The following is a 22,622-nucleotide window of genomic DNA, read 5'->3' on the forward strand; positions in this document are numbered from 1 at the left end:
TAATGTTTGTTAGTGTTTTTTTGTATTTGTTTTTAGATTTGTTTTTGTTTTTCTCTGTTATTTTTAACATAATAGAAAGGTTGCAGTTTCCATCTTGTGTGTGTTCTTGTATGTATATTGATACATTTGTATGTAGACATACTTGATTTGGGGCGGGATTTAGCTCGGTTTGGTTGAGCGCTCGCCTGAGGTGCTTACGTCGCAGAATCAAACCACCTTAGTGGATCCATTCAACTGATTGGGTTTTTTTTGTTCTAACCAGTTTACCACAACTGGTCAGACTCTGTGGTATGTGCTTTCCTAACTGGGAAAGTGCATAGAAAAGATCCCTTGCTGTTAATGGAAAAATGTAGCAGGTTTCCTGTGATGACTACGAGTCATAATTACCAAATGTTTGACATCCAATAGCTGATGATTAATTAATCAATGTGCTCTAGTGGTGTTGTTAAACAAAACAAACTTTATATACTGCATTTATAGTTCACTTGGCTGCGATGCAAGTTGGTGCCGGTGCTAATGGACATAATTTACACTGACCATAGCCATCAACTAACTTTGTAATTTAAACCAAAGTAGGATGAACATAAGTATCCACAGATTTTTCATTGATAAAAGCCTTGAATTATTCTGTGTCAACTAAACATACAAATTGTATTTTATTCTTTATATGTAAACACCAACTAACGTACATGTTTATATACCACTTATAAATGACATTGTACATGTTTTGAGTACCTGTAGCTTGTATTCTGTACAGAGGACAGAAATTTATTATATAAAATACATATCCAGTTTCTACAAACACACATTCCCATTGGAAATGGCAACATGCCTAATAATGTTAATTTTGATTGTTTCTTTATGAATGTTAGTTTTAGTTAAATTTTACTTTGAATTATGGATTTAAAATTTGTTACCTGTTTTTTTTCTGTGTTTTTTTATTTTATTTTATTTTTTAAATAATATTTGTGAAGCTTAGCCCCATACAAACTACTCTCAGTTTGAACAAAATATTACAGATTTCGACAATTGTTTATGCTAGTTTTAACAAATGTAGTTGCATCCAAACAATCCGTGTACTAACTTGCATGTGTTTTCGATTATTGTTTGCTGCCTGTTAGGAAACTAAGTTAGAAATGGAACGCATGGAGGAGGAAAAACGAATGATTCACAACAATTTACAAAAGAGTGCCGATGATGTGTCTAGCCAGCTTGCGTTAGTGTCGAGTACTAACTCACAACTAGAGAAACAGAAAGAGGTTAGTACACAAAGGGGTATGAAATCCAGCATGGTTAAGCTTCAGACAGCACATTCCTGGCTTCGTCAACAGTCCACACCTTTGTATGTGAAATATTTCTTAATTCACAAGTCTCAGTTGTCTTTTACATGTATTCCTGCAAAAATCTGACACTGCTTAATTTAGACTACACAATCCAGATTATCTTCTTTTTTTGCTGTCTTTTTTTTCCTCAGTTATTTTTACATCTGTTTCTGCTTCAAAATCTGTCTAGATTAATTTAGATTATTGTTCTGATTGCCTTGTATTTGTGTATGTCTGCAAAATCGGGAACTGCTTCATTCAGGTTATAAGGGGTGGGAATTCTCCTTGGATCAGCTGTTTTCCTCTCATGGAACATTGCGTTTGCTCGCATTTTAATGGTCCTTTCCTCCAAAATGTGTCGGATGGCACAGATTTTAACCTAGGATTTCAAGAATTTCTGGGACCCCTCTAGATTACCTCTTTTTTACAGTTCACTAATACCCACCCCTGGTTGTACAGTCTAGATCTGTACAAGTCTGTCATTGTTTACTTCAGACTATATTCCATATTTTGTATTAAACATGGATGTCTGCAAAGTGTGGTCCTGTTTAACACAGACAACACAATTCAGATCCCTATTTGGCTTTATATGCTATATTTATGTCTGCAACAATCTGGCACTGTCTGTCTTTACATATATTTATCTACAAAATCTAGCATTGCTGAATTCCCACTACGTAACAGTTCAGACTGATTTGTATTCTACACTGAGTGTTTGCAAAAGTCTGGCCATGACTCGTTCACCTTAAATAAACCAGATTGCTTTTCTAAGAGTCTATATTCAAATCTTTGATGTCAAACACATGCAGTTTGTATGGCATTGCCATGATGTTTAAAGTCTAAAGACATTTTTATAGACTTATGTCTAGACTTTAAAAGTTTTGTTAGCACAATGCCTGGGACCTAATTCACTCTACTCTCGCAACTTTGCGATATCGCAGTGCAATGCAAAAAGACTTGCAAAGAGGATGCTTTGTTGTCTGCTAGAGCCTAAGAGACCTTTGTGAATTAGACCCATATCTGTTGTCTGTCTGCAAACTCTGGATAACTTTATTTATCCATATATACATGTAGGTGACAGTGGACAAACTGAAATCATGGATTGATTGGACATGGGTCACCAAAGTTACCAATTGCGAATTTTAAAAACAATTGATGACTTTTATTTTAATTTTGCGAAATAATTGCAGGTAAAAATTGAGTTTCTGCCGTATTTGAAATTTAATAGATAATTTGGAGAAATTTTGTGCTTGCCCAGGACTAGCCCCACAAGTACTGGATTACACCCTGGGTAAGTGAGTTATAGGTGTTACCAGGCATGTTTAGTGTGTGGTCTCTGAGACTAGCTATTGCGTGGACCCCAGTTGCATCTGCATGCGGCATGCTCGGACAGTCGTAACTGAGCAACACCTCTCTAAAGATCCCTCTTTTCAATACATATTGACAGGCGGCTGGCTTGGATGCTTTTTTTGAAGGGTGGACACGTAGCAAGGTAACAAAACAAAAATTACTCTTGACATAAATTAACTAAGTTTTTTCAGAATTAATTACAACAAAAAATGCTGGTAGGTGGACATATCTGTCTAAAATGATACCTAGCATCTATGTATACTGAACTCAACTGCAGGGATGTGAGAGCTACGCGGAAACACGTAAATGCGCTTTTCCATTTCGTCTAAAAAAACACAAAATATGATGTTCAGTACTGTTGACCACACAAGGTTCATTTGCATGTTTTCACGGTTTCAAGTTTATGATGTGTGTTTTATATTATAAGTTATAACCAGTTTAGATTTGTTAGCATTGAATGCAGTTTTTAGCAGTTCCAGGGGTTGCAAACAATTTTTCTTCAGTGGCCCTTGAGTGGACCCTGGACCCTGGCCGCAGTAAGCTTTTTTGTTCCTGCCCCTCTCACATCCCTGCAACTGAAAATGCACCACCCAATTTTCAGATATTATTGCTGTCGCGTGTGTGAGGTTGCCATAAGACACAATAACGCTAACCCATCTATACAATTTAAAAATAATAATTTTTTATTGTATGCCAGAATACATCCAGTTCTATGAAATCAGTAAAACTACAAATCTAACTGGTGCATTTTCAGTGGAGTTCAGTATACTACATTATCACACCTAAAGTATTTGTATTATTACTTTATAATAAATATTTTTTTTTACATATTCATGGTTTTGTTTGTATTTTGTTTGTCAGAAATTGTTATTAAAGAGATGTAGGACAAAAACATGCATTCTAAGAATAGACCATTTTAAGATTTCTTTCTTTGTGGGCCATTTTTTCTGTGTTGAAAATCATTTGGTTTAAAATTTAGTTTTGCCAATGTTTTAAAATAAAGGTTTTTGTAACCTGATCAGTTGGTAAAAGTCAATCCAATTCATTTTGGTTTTCAGGTATAATTGTGTCATCTTTTTTTTCCCTTCAGTTTTCAATGTAATAACTATACATGCTGTGGGGGGGGGGGGGGGGGGGGGGGGGGGGGGGGGGGGGGGGGTAGAACAATTATGAATGTGAAGTACATGTACCAACCCATCAGTTTCTGACATGGTAATTTTGTTACAGCAAACCAGCAAAGTACTTTGTAAATTGTTTTTAAAGCTTGTCTGGTGAATATTATTTTAAAACGGTCTGTTTCTTTACAAAGTAGTTGTAATGAATATGTATTAAATGTGTTCTCATAAGTCTTGGTAAAGTGAAAGTGATCAAAAAATATTTTCCAAAAAGTTAATTAGTTTTATGCAGCATCGTGTAATTCATTAGTTATTTCCCCACTAACTAACTAAGTGACAAAGCAAATTCCCAGGCAAATATTATGCAGGTACATTACTTACATTATGGCAGTAAAATTATAACAGGTTTAGGGTGGTTTATGATTCTGTTACTTTTTTTAATGAATATTTAAACATGATTTTGCTATTTTGTCCCACAGGAGCTTGAAACTAATCTTAATGCAATGGAAGAAAGTAAAACCAGCTTGGAGACCGAGCTGGAACAGATGAAATCTCAGGTCGCCTGCCTTGAATCCGAAATAGCCGATACCAAAGAAGACGCTGGAAAACAAGGCCAGGAGTTGTCTAGCGAAATCGCGGCATTGACCGGCTCCCTGGCAGAGGTGCAGAAGGAGAAAAAGGAGATGGAGGAACAGCTAGGTGCGAGACTGAGTGAACTGGAAGGCAGCCTGAAGCAGACGTTGGCAGACAAGCAGACGTCAGAAGAGAAGATGGCGGGACAGATCTCACAGCTGCAGCAGCAGCTGGACAAGCTGACGTCTGACAAACGCGATGTGGAGAGTCGACTCGCTCAACAGATGGACGACCTGCACAGAAAGTTGATTGGTACGTTGTCGGGGTTGAGCGTGTGAGGTAGATCGGGACACCAACCGGTTTCTTTTCATTGTCTTGTTTGAGGTGCATATGTTTCTTCATGGTCTCACAGCACATTTCCATCTTTTTTAGTTTAATTTTCTTCTCGGAACAAAGTTTCTTCTGTATTTTAAATACATGGAGGACCTGCACAGAAAATTGATTGGTATGTTGTATGGGTTAGAGGAGGGTTGGTGAGGAAGATTGGTGCAGTAGGAGTACACTGACTCATTTTGTTTTCTCCTCTTTAACAATCAAATGTTTCTTCATGGTCTCACAGCATTTTTCCATCTTTCAACTTCTTTTCTTTTGAAACAAAGTTTCTTCTATATTTCAACTACATAGAGGATCTACACAGAATGTTAATTGGTATGTTGTAGGGGTTGCGGGGGATGTGGTGTGGTGAGGTGGATTGGTGCGATGGGAGTAGACCGACCTATTTCTTTTTCTCTTTTGAGTTGCATAGATCTGTTCATGTTATGACAGCACTTTTTCACCATTCAACTTCTTTTCCTCTCAAAACAATTTCTTTAAATTTGTATTTTAAATACATTAGTATGTTGACAGTGACATAACAGACTGAGTATACTATAAAGTATAGTTGAAGTAATATGTATTTATTTGTAAAAAGTAATTATGCCTCCATTTCTTCATGTTCTGACAACACTTTTCTGTCTTTCAACTTCTTTTTCCTCTCAAAACTAAATTTCTTCTGAATTTTAAATACAATTTATTATGTTGACAGTGACTTCACAGGTACAAGATAAAAGAACAGATGGCATTATGGTAGTCTCACTATTTTTGACTTTGTGTTAAAAATGATGTGTATTTACGAAAAAAAAAATCCTTTGTTTTCAGCAACTGGTGTGGCAGAAGGAAAGGCTATAATCCAAGATGCACTGGACCAGAATGTGAACCCCACGCACACCACAGTCACATGCACAGCAGGTATTTTGTCTTACATGTATTATTAGTATACCCTACCAATCTAACTCGATGGAACTATAGGTTTTGTCTTCATCTATCTATCTCTTCATCTCCGTTTGTCCCACATTTTTACCCCTAGACATTTTTTTGCAATACCTCAAGTTGTCGAGTAGAGTTATGGATCAAATTTGAGTTTCATGGAAATATGTTCAAGGGCCATAACTCTGCCAAAAATGGTTAGTATATCAAAGGCTGTGGTATGTGCTATTTTGTCTGTGGGATGGTGCATATAAAAGATCCTTTGCTACTTATTGAACAAATGTAGCAGGTTTCCTCACTAAGACTATATGTCAAAATTACCAAATGTTTGACATCCAGTAGCTGATGATCAATAAATTGGTGTGCTCTAGTGGTGGTGTTAAACATAACAAACCTTACCTTTAACTTTTGTATTTTGCAGAGTACCTTCTTATGAGAGGAGAACCAGTGTTGGAGTGTTTGGCAAAACTCAGAAAAACCAACGGTGTATATACTGCTGATAAGAAAGGTACAGTTATATTATTATGACTTACTGACACATCCGTCAGAACGTATTGAAACTTGTGTAAACACTTGCACTCTAACCATTACACACATTTCTGGAATAATTAAACAATTTTGTATGAGATTAGTTTTATATTGTAATGTGATTCCAGAGTGCAAGATAATTTATCAATGCTATTTATGTTGAGATTAAAGAAAGTAAACTGTTTTATATTTAAAACATAGACATATGAAATAATATAGCTTTGAAACAAGTTTCATACCTTTTGTTTACAGACATAAGCAAGTATTTAATTTTAAACCATATGGATAATAATAGTCTTTTTGTAGTTTATATAATATATGTCTTAATGAACATTGTTAATATGAACACCAGAACATAGCATTGTTATAGCTTAATGTTACCAGGAAGAAGAACACCTGACCAATTCTAGTAAATGATTAGAGCCTGAATGACATAATTCTTCAGGTGGCTTTAAAATAATCCAAACTGACCCCAAAACCCCTCAAAATGTCTTCCGCACTTGCCAAAACTGGACCGGCGTCGTGGCAGGCCATCCGTCTACAGGCTGGTAGGTACTGGGTTCAGATCCCAGTCGAGGAATGGGATTTTTAATCCAGATACCAACTCCAAACCCTGAGTGAGTGCCCCGCAAGGCTCAATGGGTAGGTGTAAACCACTTGCACCGACCATTGATCCATAACTGTTTCAACAAAGGCCATGGTTTGTGCTATCCTGCCTGTGAAGCGCAAATAAAAGATCCTTTGCTGCCTGTCGTAAAAGAGTAGCATATGTGGCGACAGCGGGTTTTCTCTAAAAAAATCTGTGTGGTCCTTAACCATATGTCTGACGCCATATAACCGTAAATAAAATGTGTTGAGTGCGTCGTTAAATAAAACACTTCTTTCTTTTTTGCCAAAACTGTGAGAATTTCCTCAACAATCCTTATGTTGCTAAGATGTTGTAAGTAGTGAAATACATATTAACAGTAAATACATGCTGATGATGTCACTTCATTACTCATCATGTGACACTTCATTTCCAGATCTGGAATCGTTTATTGCTGCTATGAGTGATTTCTCCCACCATCTTGGAGACTGCATCATTCACGGGTTTGCTACATCACACTCAGCTCAGATTGAGCCTGGGGAAGGTACGTTATTTTACTTTGTGGTTGTTGCACTTGTTCTACAACATTCACATTTTTAGTTTAAGTCGTTTTAATTGAACATAAAACTGCATCACCTTCATTTTTGTTTGTTTTATCATGTACACATCAAATATTACATTTTGCCAATCTTTCTGTGAAAAAATGAAATGAGGGGAGTGATTAAATGCTCCCTAAACTAAGGTTATGGGGAGCCATTCAAGATATATTATTATGATATTTTACTGTTAATATTTTGTTTTCTTTTTCATATGCTAAGGGAGCTAAAAAGTACTCTCCTTGAATTAGTCTCAGTAGAGTGATGGGGAAGCAGTGTAATAGCTCCTCTTACACAGGAAGGTTTGATTTTATCATTATTTTTCTTCAGAGTTGTCAAAAGCCTGTTGTGATGCAGGAACCTCCGGTATTAAGTTACTGGACTCTATTGACACCCGTGGTAATGTGACCGAAGACCTGGACCAGACCATCCAGCAAGTGCAGCGTGTGTTGAACCTGGCGGAAGCTCTCGTTCCCAAGATGGAGGACGTCAAAGTGGAAGAAATCGGCGATCTGGTCGACACTGAGATGCACTCGACTACAGCCGCAGTTGAAGCTGCAGCAGCTAAAATGGAGGTATGTAGGTTTTACTTAATATGTGAATCATGAAATAATAACAGGAATATAAAATATATTACACAGTTAATGAGGTGGGAGCAAATGTTAATATTTTTATTATTTAATATTTCAATATTGGTAATAGGTTGTTAAACTGATATTTGCTATATTTTAAGATTCTGTTTATATATTGCAATAATTACTGAAAATGTTTGAGAAAATATAAATTTAAGGATACAAGAAGAAAATGAAGTTAAATATTTTACCACAAAATTATTGTGTATTGGAACAATTATGCTATTTCTTTTACATTAATAGTCTCCCTTATCTCTAAATATACCAAATAAACTTTTCAATGTTTTGCCTTACGTTTATATGCTTTACTCCCAAAAGCTAATGTACTTTTCATGCTGGGATGTTATTAAACTTTCATTCATTCATTCATTCATTCATTCATTATGTTTCTCACACACCCGTTGGTGAGAACATCATTCGTTATTTTTTGATAACACATGCTTGTTAACACATATATGTGCATTAACATTTTAAATACATACGACTGGTTGCTCCTAGGTGATGACCAGATATCCAGTGGAAAAAAAGAACAGACGAATTGATCACTCCGTGACGTACAAGATAACCTGAAATTGACTTGTCTGTAATGCACATGTTAACTATAGGCGCAAGGGCCGTAAATAAGTTTTCATTGGAAAAGGCATTTAAATTTATTTTATAACTGTTTTTTCAGGATATGTAAGAAATAGAATAATACATTCGTGTCCGTTAGATACCATTTATCTTACAACTCGTTTAAAAATGTATCCATCTTGCTTTCGCTCATTAGATACATTTTAAAAGAACTCGTTAGATAAATCGTATCTAACGGTCACTCATGTAGTATTCTCTATTACTGTATACGCAAATATTTTCGCGGCTAAAATAATTCGCGATCGGGCTTTCATTTTACATTTTCGCAAGGAATTATTTTCACGACTGTGTCCCCCGATAATAAAATCAAAATTCCCTATATTCCATCTGCCAAACTCTTTTCAATGATGATTTCATGCACAAACATGGACATGTTCACCATGCTGTCAGCGAGACGTCAATGTTGTATGTACATCTAACAAGACATGTTATCGATGGAACATACACATGTGATACAGAAAATTGAAAAACTCAAATATCAGAAGAAATACCTTTTAATACCCACAAACAAGGTTGACAAAGAAAACTAAACAAAACTGAAATTACGTAACAACAAACTTACACCCAACTGTGTGTCACTTCGATCAAATCCACGTGACCAGGCAGGTTTACAAAATATCGTGACCTTGCAGACCTCTGACTGCTTGATTCTGATATGGGTTTGGGCATGTAGAGATAAAAACTATATATTATAACTGAAATAATATTTTACCAAATCGGAAATAATTTCGCGCGTAGTTAAATTCGCGGTGCTATCAACGTGTTCATGATTTTCGCGGTATATTTTATTCGTGAACATATTTGCGTATACGGTAATCTTTTGTACTGTTGTCTTACCAGTTTTTCACATCTCTGTGTGTTTGTGTTTGACAGGAGATGCTGCAGAAGACGAGACAGGACGCCACAGGTATCGAGCTGGAGGTGAACGAGAGGATCCTCGACTCGTGCAATGCTCTCATGAAGGTATGTCTTAAACAGCTGGTGTTTTTATAAAACATTTAGAGTCCAGGCTCAATCTCTAATGATGTATGGGGTTGTCATGACATTAGTGTCTCGAGTCTAGACTCTAAAAGCTTTATAAGAACCAGGACTGGAGGGATATTTGGCTGGAGGTGGGATGGGGGTCAAAAGTACACAAAGACTTGTAAAAAAGCAAAAATTGTCATTTGTAAAACAGTTGTATTTTGTAACATTTTTGGCACTTGTTATTGTGACATGGATTGGAACTAGCTTCAGCCTATAGCCCTTAATCATTAAAATTACAAATTTAGAATTATATCATATGATAGCAGACCAAATTTGTATTCTTACAATTGGTTTATTTATTAATGCTGACAAACTTTTGTTTATAACATGTGTCATTTATGAGTGATCGATGTTAAAATTATTCCCACTGTCTCCCATTCTGCACCCCAGGAAGAATAATAAAATAATAATCTTTCATTTAGAAAATAAACTACTTTGAGATTAGTATCCAATCATTTTAGAACGATTCTGTTTTTGACTAGCATATGACTGCCATAATATATATACTAGTGTGTGTGTATGTGTGAATGTGTTTATATATATATATATATATACATGTACATGTACATACATACATATATATATATATATATATATATATATATATATATATATATATATATATATATATATATCATATAATATCTTACATTTTCAGTGCAATCAAAGTATGTGATATTTTTCAGATCACATACTTTAAGAATTTGATAACTTTGCATATTAGATGTAAATTAGTCGAGGTCTCGGCACTAGGTTTATTGACATTTAAGCAAACGTACTTGGGTGACACTCCATGATTGACGTATGCATTCATAGTCATCAAATAAAAACATTTCAATGGCAATTTGACACTGAAAGCTGTCCAGCGTTCAGAAAACAAAATACGTTAGGCATAACTTTATTTTGATGTAAGGACATCCAAATTGACGCCATTCGAGTTTGACGTCATTTCCATTCAAAAATACACCACACCACATATTCTTATGTCATTTGAATATCTAGTAATGGCGGACTGGGATTAAAGTTGCGTGTACAATTTACAAAAACACGTTGTATTAAGCTTGAGCTTATACATAAAAAGATTATTACCCTCGTGTATTTCGGTATCGTCAATATCATATATTAGGAATAAAAATTGTATTATGCGAGCCTCTGGCGATACCGAATAACACTCTGGTAATAACCTCTATATATATGTATATACATGTATATATGTATGTATATATATATGTATGTATATATATATATATATATATATCAGGGGTGGGGAAAAATAAAATTGTCAATCGGTCCTGCTTGATGTCATTATTAACGGAGTGGGGGAGAGGGGGGAAAAAGAAAGGAATAAAAAAAAAACGGTTTTTTTTTTTTATCACATCAGTAAAAAAACAAAAACAAAAAAACCCACAAATTGTATATATTTTACATAATAGAATAAATAATATAAAAAAGGAATAAAAGTTATGAATTTAAATCCCATATATGTATAAAAGTATGAGTATTCAGTACTGTGTCCTGAAAATTAATAAAAGATCGCACCGTTGAAGCATTTGACAGCCTGAGCTAGCACATGTTTAGACAAAGAGATTAATAACGTCATCACTGATTGGACAAAATTTGACCTCTACTGGCTCTTGAGATAACCAGTACATGTAGCTGTTCTGCTTACTCCCACTTGTTAACAAAAAAGTGGAAACCTTTTGTTAATTTTAAAATCCTTTATAATTATTGGATTGACTACATTGAACAGTCAACAATAAATACATTTATAGATTATTTCAGTATATTTTATGCTATTTCAAGCAGTTTGTATTGCACAAAAGTCTCTTGCTTCGGACTGGGACACTCGACCCGACAAAGCTCCGTACATAGGTGTTGACAGGTGTTGATTGTAACCAGTTGCAAACTCTGGGTCCTTTGTTTTAATTGGAGTGTAATACCTTGATGGCTCTCTCACCAAGAATGGTGTTATTGTTAACGTCTGTTTAATCTCTTGACGGGCTCAGCAACTTTGACATAATTAATGTCTAGCCTAGTGGCTGTGGATTGACACTACTGACAGGTAGTACTGTAGGTCCGACTTCAGTGACTGACGATATATACTTAGGCAGACTTCAAAATCACAGACGTCTTGCAACTAGCCATATTGACCACTATTTATTTATTATTTTAAATCATGCATGAGATACCGATGTCTGGGCAGGCCGGTCCACTTGACGGATAAGAATTTGTTCCAATAATAGAAATGGACAGGTGCTTTGGACCGACAAGAATGACAAAAGTGGGACCGGCAAACACACGTTTAAAAAAAAAAAATTCGGTCTCAGAGATCGAAAATCGGTCCCAGACCGGGAGAAAAGGGCTTTTCCCCACCCCTGATATATATATATATATATTCATATTTATGTTTCAAGTTGTAGGTTTTCATGATTGAAATCAGGTTACAAGAGTAAATTTAATAATGACATATATATTGTTCTTTGTATTAGCTAGAATATACTTTAAAATTGGAGGATTTGTATACAGTGAAACCCCTCTAAACCAGACACCCATGTAACCAAGTAAAAAGTCCAGTATACGGTGCAACCAGTTTAGAGAGGTTTTGTTCTATACTAATATTTAAAAAGGACCATTAAAAAACGTCCAGTTTTGAGGGAATTCCTGTTTACAGAGGGTCTAGTCTCGAGGAGTTTCACTGTATCTTAAATAATGGTCTGTATCTGTCTTGTTTTAATTTTAGGCCATCAAAGTTTTGATTGAGAAATCCAGGGACGTCCAGAGAGAAATTGTTTCACAGGGCAGAGTAAGTAGTTTAAAATTTTTATTTCAAATATATATCCACATCAACTTAATGTCTGACAGATCATTGCTATTGTTTAATGCAAAGTACTTGTAAAATATCAGATGTATCTTGCATTCAGAGAATCATTTTGATGAAAACTGTATTTGCAGCAACTAGTAAGAAAAGAAAATATTGTAATCTAGACTAAAATTGACATTAATATTAATAAATGTACCACAGTGTGCGATTTTGGTTTAAAACATTTAAGTGTCATAAGGACTCTTTAGATCCCGTCACCAACCCAGCGAGCCCTACCATGTGTCTCCAGTAGAACAGAAGATACACTAAATGTTTTGCATGAAATCATGGAAAAGATTGCTATTCAAGACTGGTTTCCTAGGATTTTGATATATATGTTGACTGTCATTTCAAAGAATCAATGTAATTTGTACCTATGTACAAATAATTTTTATGAGCCATGTGGGCTTGTATTCTAGCCAGGCTAGAGAGTCCTATGTGATGTTTGTGAACCTCGGGCTCCCGGACTCTCCTCAAAATCAGACTTACTGTGGTGTGTGTTGTAAACAGTGATGATGAAAGGTTAGAGTTTAATGTAAACTAAATATGGTACAATGTTTACTGGTCAGTATGAATTAATATCTACTTCACCAATATGATAATAAAAAAATGATGTATAACTCTTATTGGGTATATCAGAAATTTAGTTTTGAATTTTGTTGTTCCAGGGTACATCAACAGCTAAAGAATTTTACATGAAACATCACAGATGGACAGAAGGTTTAATTTCTGCTGCAAAAGCCGTGGGTTGGGGAGCCAGTAATTTGCTGTAAGAAAGATATATTAAAACATGTTTTCTGCATTATAATATGACTTGTTCTTCGTCAGAGTTATATATTTGGTATTAGTATGTTTATAAACAAACAATGCCACTCTATATTCTGTAGAAAAACACTTTGTAGCCAGTTGCAGTAAATTAATTATTACTAACAAAATCATAAAATTGGTTTTGTAGTGGGAGGCTTATGATAGAATGCTTAGAGACTGTTTTATCCCATATGTTCATATTGAAATTTATTAGTCCCCCACTAGTCCAACCAGTGGGGACAAATATGTTTCATTTCTATTCATCCATCTGTCCCACATATAGTTTTTTGGATGATTTTTTTCGTAATGCCTCGAGATATTGAGCTGAAGTCAGGGCCATACATGTAGCTAAGCTGGTTAAGTTTAAATACAAATAACATAACAATTTACTGGTTATTGATATTGACCTTTTAAGTATGTACATGTAACTTCCCTGAAATGGCTGCAGAATGGTATTTCAGTCTCTAGATTAAAACATTTCCAGTGTGTGTATCTGGAGAGGGGAGGGCATGCCCCCAAACTCCCTAGTGTCTTGTGCCTTCCATGCTCCTTCGTTCCAAGAATTCATCTGCCCGCCCACACAAAAAATCCTAGCTATGGCCCTGGAAATTGTATAGCTTTATTATATACATGTAGAGTTACAGATGAAGTCTTACTTTCACGACACGAGGACTGGCCCATTTTTAATACAGTCTTGGCCCTTGAACGTAGGCAATGTGAAAATTTGTTAGGCTTGGCTGGGGACATGTATTGCTTTAGCAGTACTCTCGGAATGCTTGTTTTACCTTGTTATTTGTTTGTTCAGGGATACTGCTGACAAGGTTGTGAATGGAGAAGGAAAGTTTGAAGAAATCATGGTCTGTGCTCAGGATATTTCAGCCAGCACTGCCCAGCTGGTTGTTGCATCAAAGGTGAAGGCCGACAGGGGCAGTAAAAGACTCTCTGAACTATCAGCTGCTTCTAAAATAGTTAACGAGTCGACTGGGAACGTCGTTGCGTCTGCTAAAACTGCCTCCCAGGTCATTGAAGACAAGAGTAAGTATTTGTCAGTTAATATACAGTAAGTTGATATGGGGGTAAAACTGTTATTTATTTATTTGTCCCTTGTTGACAAATATCAACCCATGCAAAGGGAGAAGACTTGGGTTGTTACAGTAATTTTATATCTAATTTATACACACACAATGTAGTTACTACTTTATATTCACAAGGACCTGGATTTTAACAAGTATCTAGAATAAATGAAAGTATATAATGATATATGAAAATGAGAGAGAGAGAGAGAGAGAGAGAGAGAGAGAGAGAGAGAGAGAGAGAGAGAGAGAGAGAGAGAGAGAGAGAGAGAGAGAGAGAGAGAGAGAGAGAGAGAGATAGATTGATTGATTGAGATTGATTAATCCCCTACCAATCCATCCATCTATCCTTCTATCTGTCCTTCTGTCTGTCTGTCTATCATCCATATAGTTACCAGGACTTTTTATCGCAGTGTTTCAAGATATTAAGCTGACATTTTGTGTAGTTTTCTCATATAGAAATACAGATCAAGTTTGACTTTCATGGGGATTGGTGAAGTTTTGACAGAATTATGGCCCTTGAACATAGGACATACATAAATGTGTTGGGCCGGTAAAGGACATGTATTGCTTTAGTCTTATATTTAGCTAGCTAGTTAGTTAGTTAGTTACTTAGTTACTACTTAGTAAAAATAAAGAAGAAAAAACTACATGTGAGTTGGAATGTTGTTTTAAGTCATTTAGAAAATAGTATACATTATTTAAAGCTGTAATTTAACTTCCTTTTTACTGTATCATAAAATCTTTAGTTAATTTTACAGTGTACAGTTTATCTCGGTGTTTATTTTTGTGGAACTAACCTTTAATTTTTGTATCGTTCACAGATTTGTACAGTTTATCTCGGTGTTTATTTTTGTGGAACTAACCTTTAATTTTTGTATCGTTCACAGATTTGATGGACTTCTCGCAATTATCATTGCATGACACAAAGAAATTACAAATGCAGTCCCAGGTTTGCTTCATACTTTAAATTGTTTGTTTGCTCATTGTGACCGTATATCTTATGTGCGTTGTCGACTGTACTTTATGGAGAAACATACAGAACCAAATTTACAAAGCGTGTTTTTGTTAAACGCAAGTCGTTAAGCATTGTAAATGTATGTAGGTACACACGTTTAAGACATAAACAGGCTTTGTAAATTCGGCCCCATAATGTTTTAGATAATTTATTCTAGTTAGTCTGTAACTTTGTTATTAAGATACATTTACGGCTAAGAAATTTTATTTTTCACATATTTAGAGGAAAATACTAAATTAATGTTGTACAGATATTAATTTCTTATTTGTGCAAGATAATATTATCATAGACAGTCACGTAGATTCATGGGAGACATAATTTCTGGCACAGAACAATATATTGTTATTTATTATCCACACGGTTAAAGATATTCAGGGAAATATAACCAGTATGACTCATGTGTGTCATAATGATTTCACTTGCACAACGAATGACGTCATTCTGTGAAGCGACCTCATAACTTAATGCAGATTCCCTAGTGTAAACGCTTATCAAAATGACGTCTCTTTTTAGTAACATTTGAAAAGTTTTGACATGGTCCTTGCTTGTTATTCGTGAAAATAATATTTTGGATATGTGGATAATAAAGAAATTATTAAACTCGCGTGTGAATTGTACTGATTTTATGAAACTCGTGTCAGGATTCATGTATTACCCTCGCTCTCGCTTGGGTAATACAATAATCCTGACACGAGTTTCGTAAAATCAGTACGACACACAAGCTCATATAATAATCTCTATGTATTTTAGACATGATGTCTGGCACAGAACAATATATTGTTATGTATTTTATCATTTTAGTTTGATATTTACTATTTATAATCTAGGTTCGTGTAATACAACTGGAGTCTGAGTTGGAGAAGGAGAGGAGGAAGCTGGGAGATCTGAGGAGACAGCAGTACCACCTGGCTGGTGAAGACGAGGGCTGGGAGGTTAACGAGGTACAGTACTAAACTGTTATTGTAAACCTACACTAGGTAGACAGGGTAATAGTATCCAGTTTTCATTTCTTTACTCATAATAATATCAACCAGTTTTCAGTTCTACTTTATTATAAAACATGGGTTTGAAGTAAAAAAAAACATTAAATAGTAATTTCAGTTCTACATTGTTATTAAACATGGGTTTGAAGTAATTTTTTAAAATAGTAATATCATTTATACACTATAATTACAAAATAATGGTTAGACATAATAATTAAATGTCCAGGACAGTGGGTTAGTTGTTGGTGTTTAGTGGTTAGTGAGAAAGAAGAGAGTGTAGTGGTCTTACACCTACCCATTGAGTCGTTAAAACATGCTCTGGGTGGGAGCTGGTACTGGGCTGTGAACCCAGTACCTACCAGCCTTATGTCCGATAGCTTAATCACGACACCACTGAGACCGGTACAGAAGATAAGAGCAGTGTGTCTTTTATTCAGTGTGAAAACTGTGATTGAATCTTTTCTTCTTCTTTTTTTTGTGTGTGTGTGTTAACACAAACTTTTTAATAGACCTGTGCTTAAATTAGTTTGAGTAGTAGCTGTCAAAAGGGCTAAGTAGGTAAGATACTCACCCTGCATTCTAGCCCTGCTCTTTTCTTGTTTAGCTTAAAGGTTTTTATTTTATATATTTTGGTCTTCAGATTTCTTTTATTGTTTTTTTGTTTGAGAATACTCGACTATACAAAAAAATTATAATTTACATATCAATATCTGATAATTAAAAAATAAACGTGCAATTTCCCAAAAATATGTTCATTGTAGGCCATAGACACAGAAAAATCATTCTAAGACACTTTGTTTTTATTTCTCTTGTCAATATAATTTTTATTTAAAAAAAATATATAATGTATAATCGTGACTGATTTACTGGTGAGTTGAGGTAAGCTGTGTGATGCACACTTGATTAAGCTGATATTTGTGATTACTTCATGCCAGGATGGAGAGGTCATTGACCTGACGGATGGTGCTAATGTAAGTCAACTTCACTGTTATGCTTGTTACTTCCTGTTTCTCGTATTCTACTTACAGTGTTTTACTCCTGTTGTCTACTCAGGCCATGCTTGTCATAGTTGTCAACCAGTAGCGTTAAGATGGTTGTAGATTTAACACATCAAGTATAAACTGCTATTGTCATGTATAAAAACAGAAATACTGACTAACTTAATGTTGAGGTAACAGGTTAACTGCTGTAGAAAAATTGATGTTCTGTAGTGTAGAATATAGTATCCAAAATGGCTTTTAGCACTTTCTGTAATATTTGTAACAAAGCTGATCAGAAAAACAATTGTGTTAAGTTAAAAATGGTTGTATAGATTTAAATTAGCAAGTATAAACTGCTTAGTCATCTATGAAAACAGATATTCTGTGTCAAACCAACAATGGTGTAGCAAGTTAATGGGTGTAAAGATCATTTGCTGTTCTGTTGTGTAGAATGCAGTATTTCAAAGTGGCTGCCATCATTTTTCTAAATATTTGTAACAAAGTTACACAGCATTAGCAAACACAATATTTTTGGTAACCCTCTTTTAACTCTTGTGTATTTACTAAATTATGTGATAATGGCATGTGAAAAAAGTTTTTTTATATGTACATTGATGTGTTCTTCCTTAAATAAGCAATTAATTATGTTAATATATTTCATTAAAATGTTATATTTCCATAAAATCAGTTTTTCACATTGTATGATTTATTAGACTGATTGATGAATAAAGTATATATTATTAAATTTGGATAGTGTATTGTAGTTCAGACTCACTAATGCATGTGTGTACAAAAATGATATTTGGCATACAGTATAAATGTGTATGTTATTAAAAAAAATGGTTTTAAAATATCGATTAGAGTATTTCCCAGCTGTTGCTGGAAAAAAAATGTTTGCACCTTTAATTTTAAAACACTGTCTGCAAATCTTTTGACAATTTCACAATTGCACTACATTAAAGGGATGATTATTGCATGTTGTAGTCAATAATTTTTGTTCATTTGTCATTATGATCTTTTGCCCATGCCAGGTAGCATTAGTGTGGATTTTCCAAATTGTGCCGTCTGATTTAGAGATCATTAAACAAATTTGTTTCTTGCGGCCAAAATCAGTTGTTTGATTTTAAGATGAAGATCATTTTAAAACTTTCATGTCTGAGATTATTTGTTGCATTTTATGACATGTTTAAATTGATCACATGGGGAATAGGCTGCAGTTCTTTTTTACATTAAAATATCAGGTGAGCAGGTTTAACTGTTTAAAATAGGTTAAAAACTTTAGTACAGTATTAATGTAATGACTGTATGGAGTTGGACTTTGTCATTTGATGGCGTCTTAACAAAGTTGGCCAGTTAATGCAGGTTAAATTATATCATATATTAGAAGATGGCCTCTTAAGACAAGTGGGAATTGTTTAATAGAGGTGGCCATTTGAAATGTTGCAGGTTTGAGTAAGTCCATGTATTTTTTGGAGTCAATCAGACTTGGCCTGGCAACCGCCTGCCCATTGAAGTAACATACTTCTTACTCGACCTACTCGTGTCCGCTGTCGGAGGCGTCGGTCAGTAGTTATTGGGTTCAAATCCGGTGTTAAGGAGAGTTTTACTAAAAGCCGTTGTGAGATGTGTGAGGCCTGGCGTTGTCCCTTGGAACACTGCGTTTTGGAACACTTTTGGTCAATGAGCGGATTCATGATACTGTACTAACATTGTAGGTTTCTATCAGTTTTAGTAGGTTAATCTGTAGTTTTCATGTTTAAGGTACCACACCTGTCCCACACAGTGGAATAACTGATGTTTTCACTGATTGTTGTACTACTTCTCACGTTATACGGTTGGTCGTTTAAACCTGGTATTGCGGCTGTAGGTGGCAGTACTTTATTAAATAACTATGATTTATGTATATTGTTAAATATAAATGGGAATAACAAGATACATCATCATGATCACTGAATTGATGTAGATTTTTTTTTTAATGTATTTGTTAATTTATGCAGAATGTATTATTTACCACATAATTTAATTTCACAAATAAAGGCATTCTTACTTATATGTAAATGTTTCATCATTTCACATTGGTTCTGTTAATAATCATCAAGCCAGACTTAAAAAGTCTGATTTTGATAGTTCAATCAAAATTTTATCTTAGAATGTGGAAAGTTTTATTTTTCAATATTACATGTAGCTGTCACACATACATGTACTGTCCATCTGTCCCACATATAGTTTTATTTTTCAATATTACATGTAGCTGTCACACATATATGCAGAATGTATTATTTACCACATACATGCACTGTCCATCTGTCATACATGCACTGTCCATCTGTCCCCACATATGCACTTTCCATCTGTCAATACATGCATCTGTCCAATATCATGTCCCACACATACATGCACTGTCCATCTGTCCCACATATACATGCACTGTCCATCTGTCACTGTCCCACATATAGCACATGTATCTGTCCCACATACATGCACTGTCCATCTGTCACACGTACACGCACTGTCCATCTGTCACACGTATACATGCACTGTCCATCTGTCCCACATACATGCACTGTCCATCTGTCACACGTACATGCACTGTCCATCTGTCACACATACACGCACTGTCCATCTGTCCCACATACATGCACTGTCCATCTGTCACACATACATGCACTGTCCATCTGTCCCACATACATGCACTGTCCATCTGTCCCACACGTACATGCACTGTCCATCTGTCACACATACATGCACTGTCCATCTGTCACACATACATGCACTGTCCATCTGTCACACGTACACGCACTGTCCATCTGTCACACGTACATGCACTGTCCATCTGTCACACATATAGTTTTATTTTTTAATATTACATGTAGTTGGTACACATACATGTACTGTCCATCTGTCCCACATATAGTTTTATTTTTCAATATTACATGTAGTTGTCACACATACATGTACTGTCCATCTGTCCCACATATAGTTTTCTAGACTATTTTTTCACAATGGCTCATGATAATGAGCTGAAATTTTGTTTATAGTCTTATCATGTTCAATTACAGAACAAGTTTGTCTTTCATGGGAATTTTCGCTCCAGCCAGTGCACAATGACTGGTACATCAAAGGCCATGGTATGTGCTATCCTGTCTATGGGATAGTGCATATAAAAGATCCCTTGCTGCTAATCGAAAAGAGTAGCCCATGAAGTGGCGACAGCGGGTTTCCTTTCTCAATATCTGTGTGGTCCTTAACCATATGTCTGACGCCATATAACCGTAAACAAAATGTGTTGAGTGCGTCGTTAAGTAAAAACATTATCTTTCCTTCCTTCATGGGAATTTATTCAAGACCCATAACTCTGTCAAAAAATGGAATTTATGAAGTTATGACCCTTGAAGTTGTAAAGTTGGAAGATTTGTGAGGCCTGGTAGGGGACATACATTGCTTTAGCTGTACTCTCAAAATGCTTGATTTACATGTAGCTGTGATGTTGGAACATTTTTGAGTTAAAACTGTCACATTCTATTTTGGAATTTGTTGGAAGGAATTTGTGCACATGGTGGTTTTTGTATGATCTCGGGATATGGTTCTTCTGAAGTAACAAATACTTTTTTTTTTTTTACTTTTAAATCTGTACTTTTCATAAAGCTTGTAAATTGGCAATTTGGTGTCTATAAACATTCAGGATTGAATTTACGAATCCTGTTTTTGACTTACAATGTACAATGCTTAAACACATGTGTTTAAAAAAAAACAGGGTTCATAAATTTGGCCATCACTGTTTAATAGTATATGTTACTTTAGGTTAATAGAATTACATGTAGGTTGAAGTTTAAATTTTTATAATTTTCTCTCAATATGTCAGGCTATTTTTTAAATTTAAAGCTAGTGAAAAAAAAAAGAATTTTTTAAAAATATTTTTCTGTTGTGTTCAACTATAAATGATTGCCTATTTCTTGTAGCCGGTAGAGATGTACAAAGAGTGGTATGGACCGTGGGACTCTGACATGTTGTAATGAAAAGTGGTATGGTCAAGATGGCTGTTGATTTGTAGTTGTCACCTTGACCAGAAAGTAGCATGATGAGTGTGTGTGCCCCATTAAAAAAATCATACTAGTTTCCGAAAGCTTGCCATTATTTAATTGTTACTGTTTGCTACAGTTGTGTTTACAGCAAGTGCCCAGGTTTGGTTCATTTATAGGTTTTTTATCTACTAACTGTTATTGATGATACAGGCCTACACTTAAATATACATTTATAGTCCTTCCCACAAGGAACGCCTTTTTCCATACTATGGAATTTACTACAAATTATTTATTTCGTAGCCATTTATTTTCTAAATTGCACACAAAAATATATAGTCTCCTTCTTTCTTTCTTTTTGGTTATTTCCAAAACAATACTTCTTTTCTTCTTATGTCAAACCAAACTAAAATTACTTGCAAAAAATATTTTTGTAGAGGATGATAGGTTGATTTAAATTGTCTCCCATGACTAGTAGGTTTGTATTTGAAAGATGACCTGTTATTAATGTTTAAAACAAGTAACTTCTAAGGTGGTAAGAGGTCTCTTCCTCATTTTCAATTGGTTAACAAATAATAGACGTCGATTAAACAATGGTCTTAAATATCATTGAACTGTTGCTTTTTAAGATTTAAATACAGACTATTAAACATATTATTTCAACAGTACTTGTTTCTAGGAATAAAACCATGTATTCACCATGACCTTTTGTTGAGTGGTTGTATCCAGTTAATGTAGCACGGAATGTAGCCCAGTGGTAAAGTGCTTGCTCGATGTGCAGTCAGTCTGGGATCAATCCCCGTCGGTGGACCCATTGGGCTATTTCTTGTTCAAGCCAGTGCACCACGACTGGTATATCAAAGGCCATGGTATGTGCTATCCTGTCTGTGGGATGGTGCATATAAAAGATCCCTTGCTGCCAATTGAAAAGATTAGCTCATGAAGTGGCGACAGTGGGTTTCCTCTCAATATTAGTGTGGTCCTTAACCATATGTCTGACGCCATATAACCGTAAATAAAATGTGTTGAGTGTCAATAAATAAGATAGTTCCTTCCTTCCAATTAATGTAAAATAGATACTTTGGTTATTTGTTGATTTTTTTTAACATTCAATCCAAAGATTGCCAAGTCAGTGTATAGTACATGACATTGTATAGAAATGATAAACCCTACCCAAACTGAAGAACCAGTATGCTAACAAGACCTTCCTGTGTTT

The 22,622-nt window shown here is 35.0% G+C and overlaps 1 protein-coding gene across 2 annotated transcripts in view; it reads left to right on the forward strand.

Annotated features, from left to right (window-relative positions):
* LOC121368432 (huntingtin-interacting protein 1-like) overlaps positions 1 to 22,622 on the forward strand; it is a 78,439-nt gene that overhangs the window by 53,590 nt on the left and 2,227 nt on the right. Inside the window, exons 18-30 of one of the 2 annotated variants that reach the window (XM_041493162.1) lie at positions 1,122 to 1,259; positions 4,267 to 4,672; positions 5,558 to 5,647; positions 6,087 to 6,173; positions 7,216 to 7,323; positions 7,706 to 7,950; positions 9,514 to 9,603; positions 12,407 to 12,469; positions 13,195 to 13,295; positions 14,139 to 14,368; positions 15,297 to 15,358; positions 16,252 to 16,365; positions 17,343 to 17,378. In XM_041493162.1, coding sequence (XP_041349096.1) covers positions 1,122 to 1,259; positions 4,267 to 4,672; positions 5,558 to 5,647; positions 6,087 to 6,173; positions 7,216 to 7,323; positions 7,706 to 7,950; positions 9,514 to 9,603; positions 12,407 to 12,469; positions 13,195 to 13,295; positions 14,139 to 14,368; positions 15,297 to 15,358; positions 16,252 to 16,365; positions 17,343 to 17,378 — 1,770 coding nt within the window. The remainder of the gene's footprint in view (positions 1 to 1,121; positions 1,260 to 4,266; positions 4,673 to 5,557; positions 5,648 to 6,086; positions 6,174 to 7,215; positions 7,324 to 7,705; positions 7,951 to 9,513; positions 9,604 to 12,406; positions 12,470 to 13,194; positions 13,296 to 14,138; positions 14,369 to 15,296; positions 15,359 to 16,251; positions 16,366 to 17,342; positions 17,379 to 22,622) is intronic. The other variant, XM_041493163.1, reaches the window with a different exon arrangement.

The sequence above is a fragment of the Gigantopelta aegis genome, chromosome 3 (assembly GCF_016097555.1).
Source record: "Gigantopelta aegis isolate Gae_Host chromosome 3, Gae_host_genome, whole genome shotgun sequence".
Lineage (NCBI taxonomy): Eukaryota > Metazoa > Mollusca > Gastropoda > Neomphalida > Peltospiridae > Gigantopelta > Gigantopelta aegis.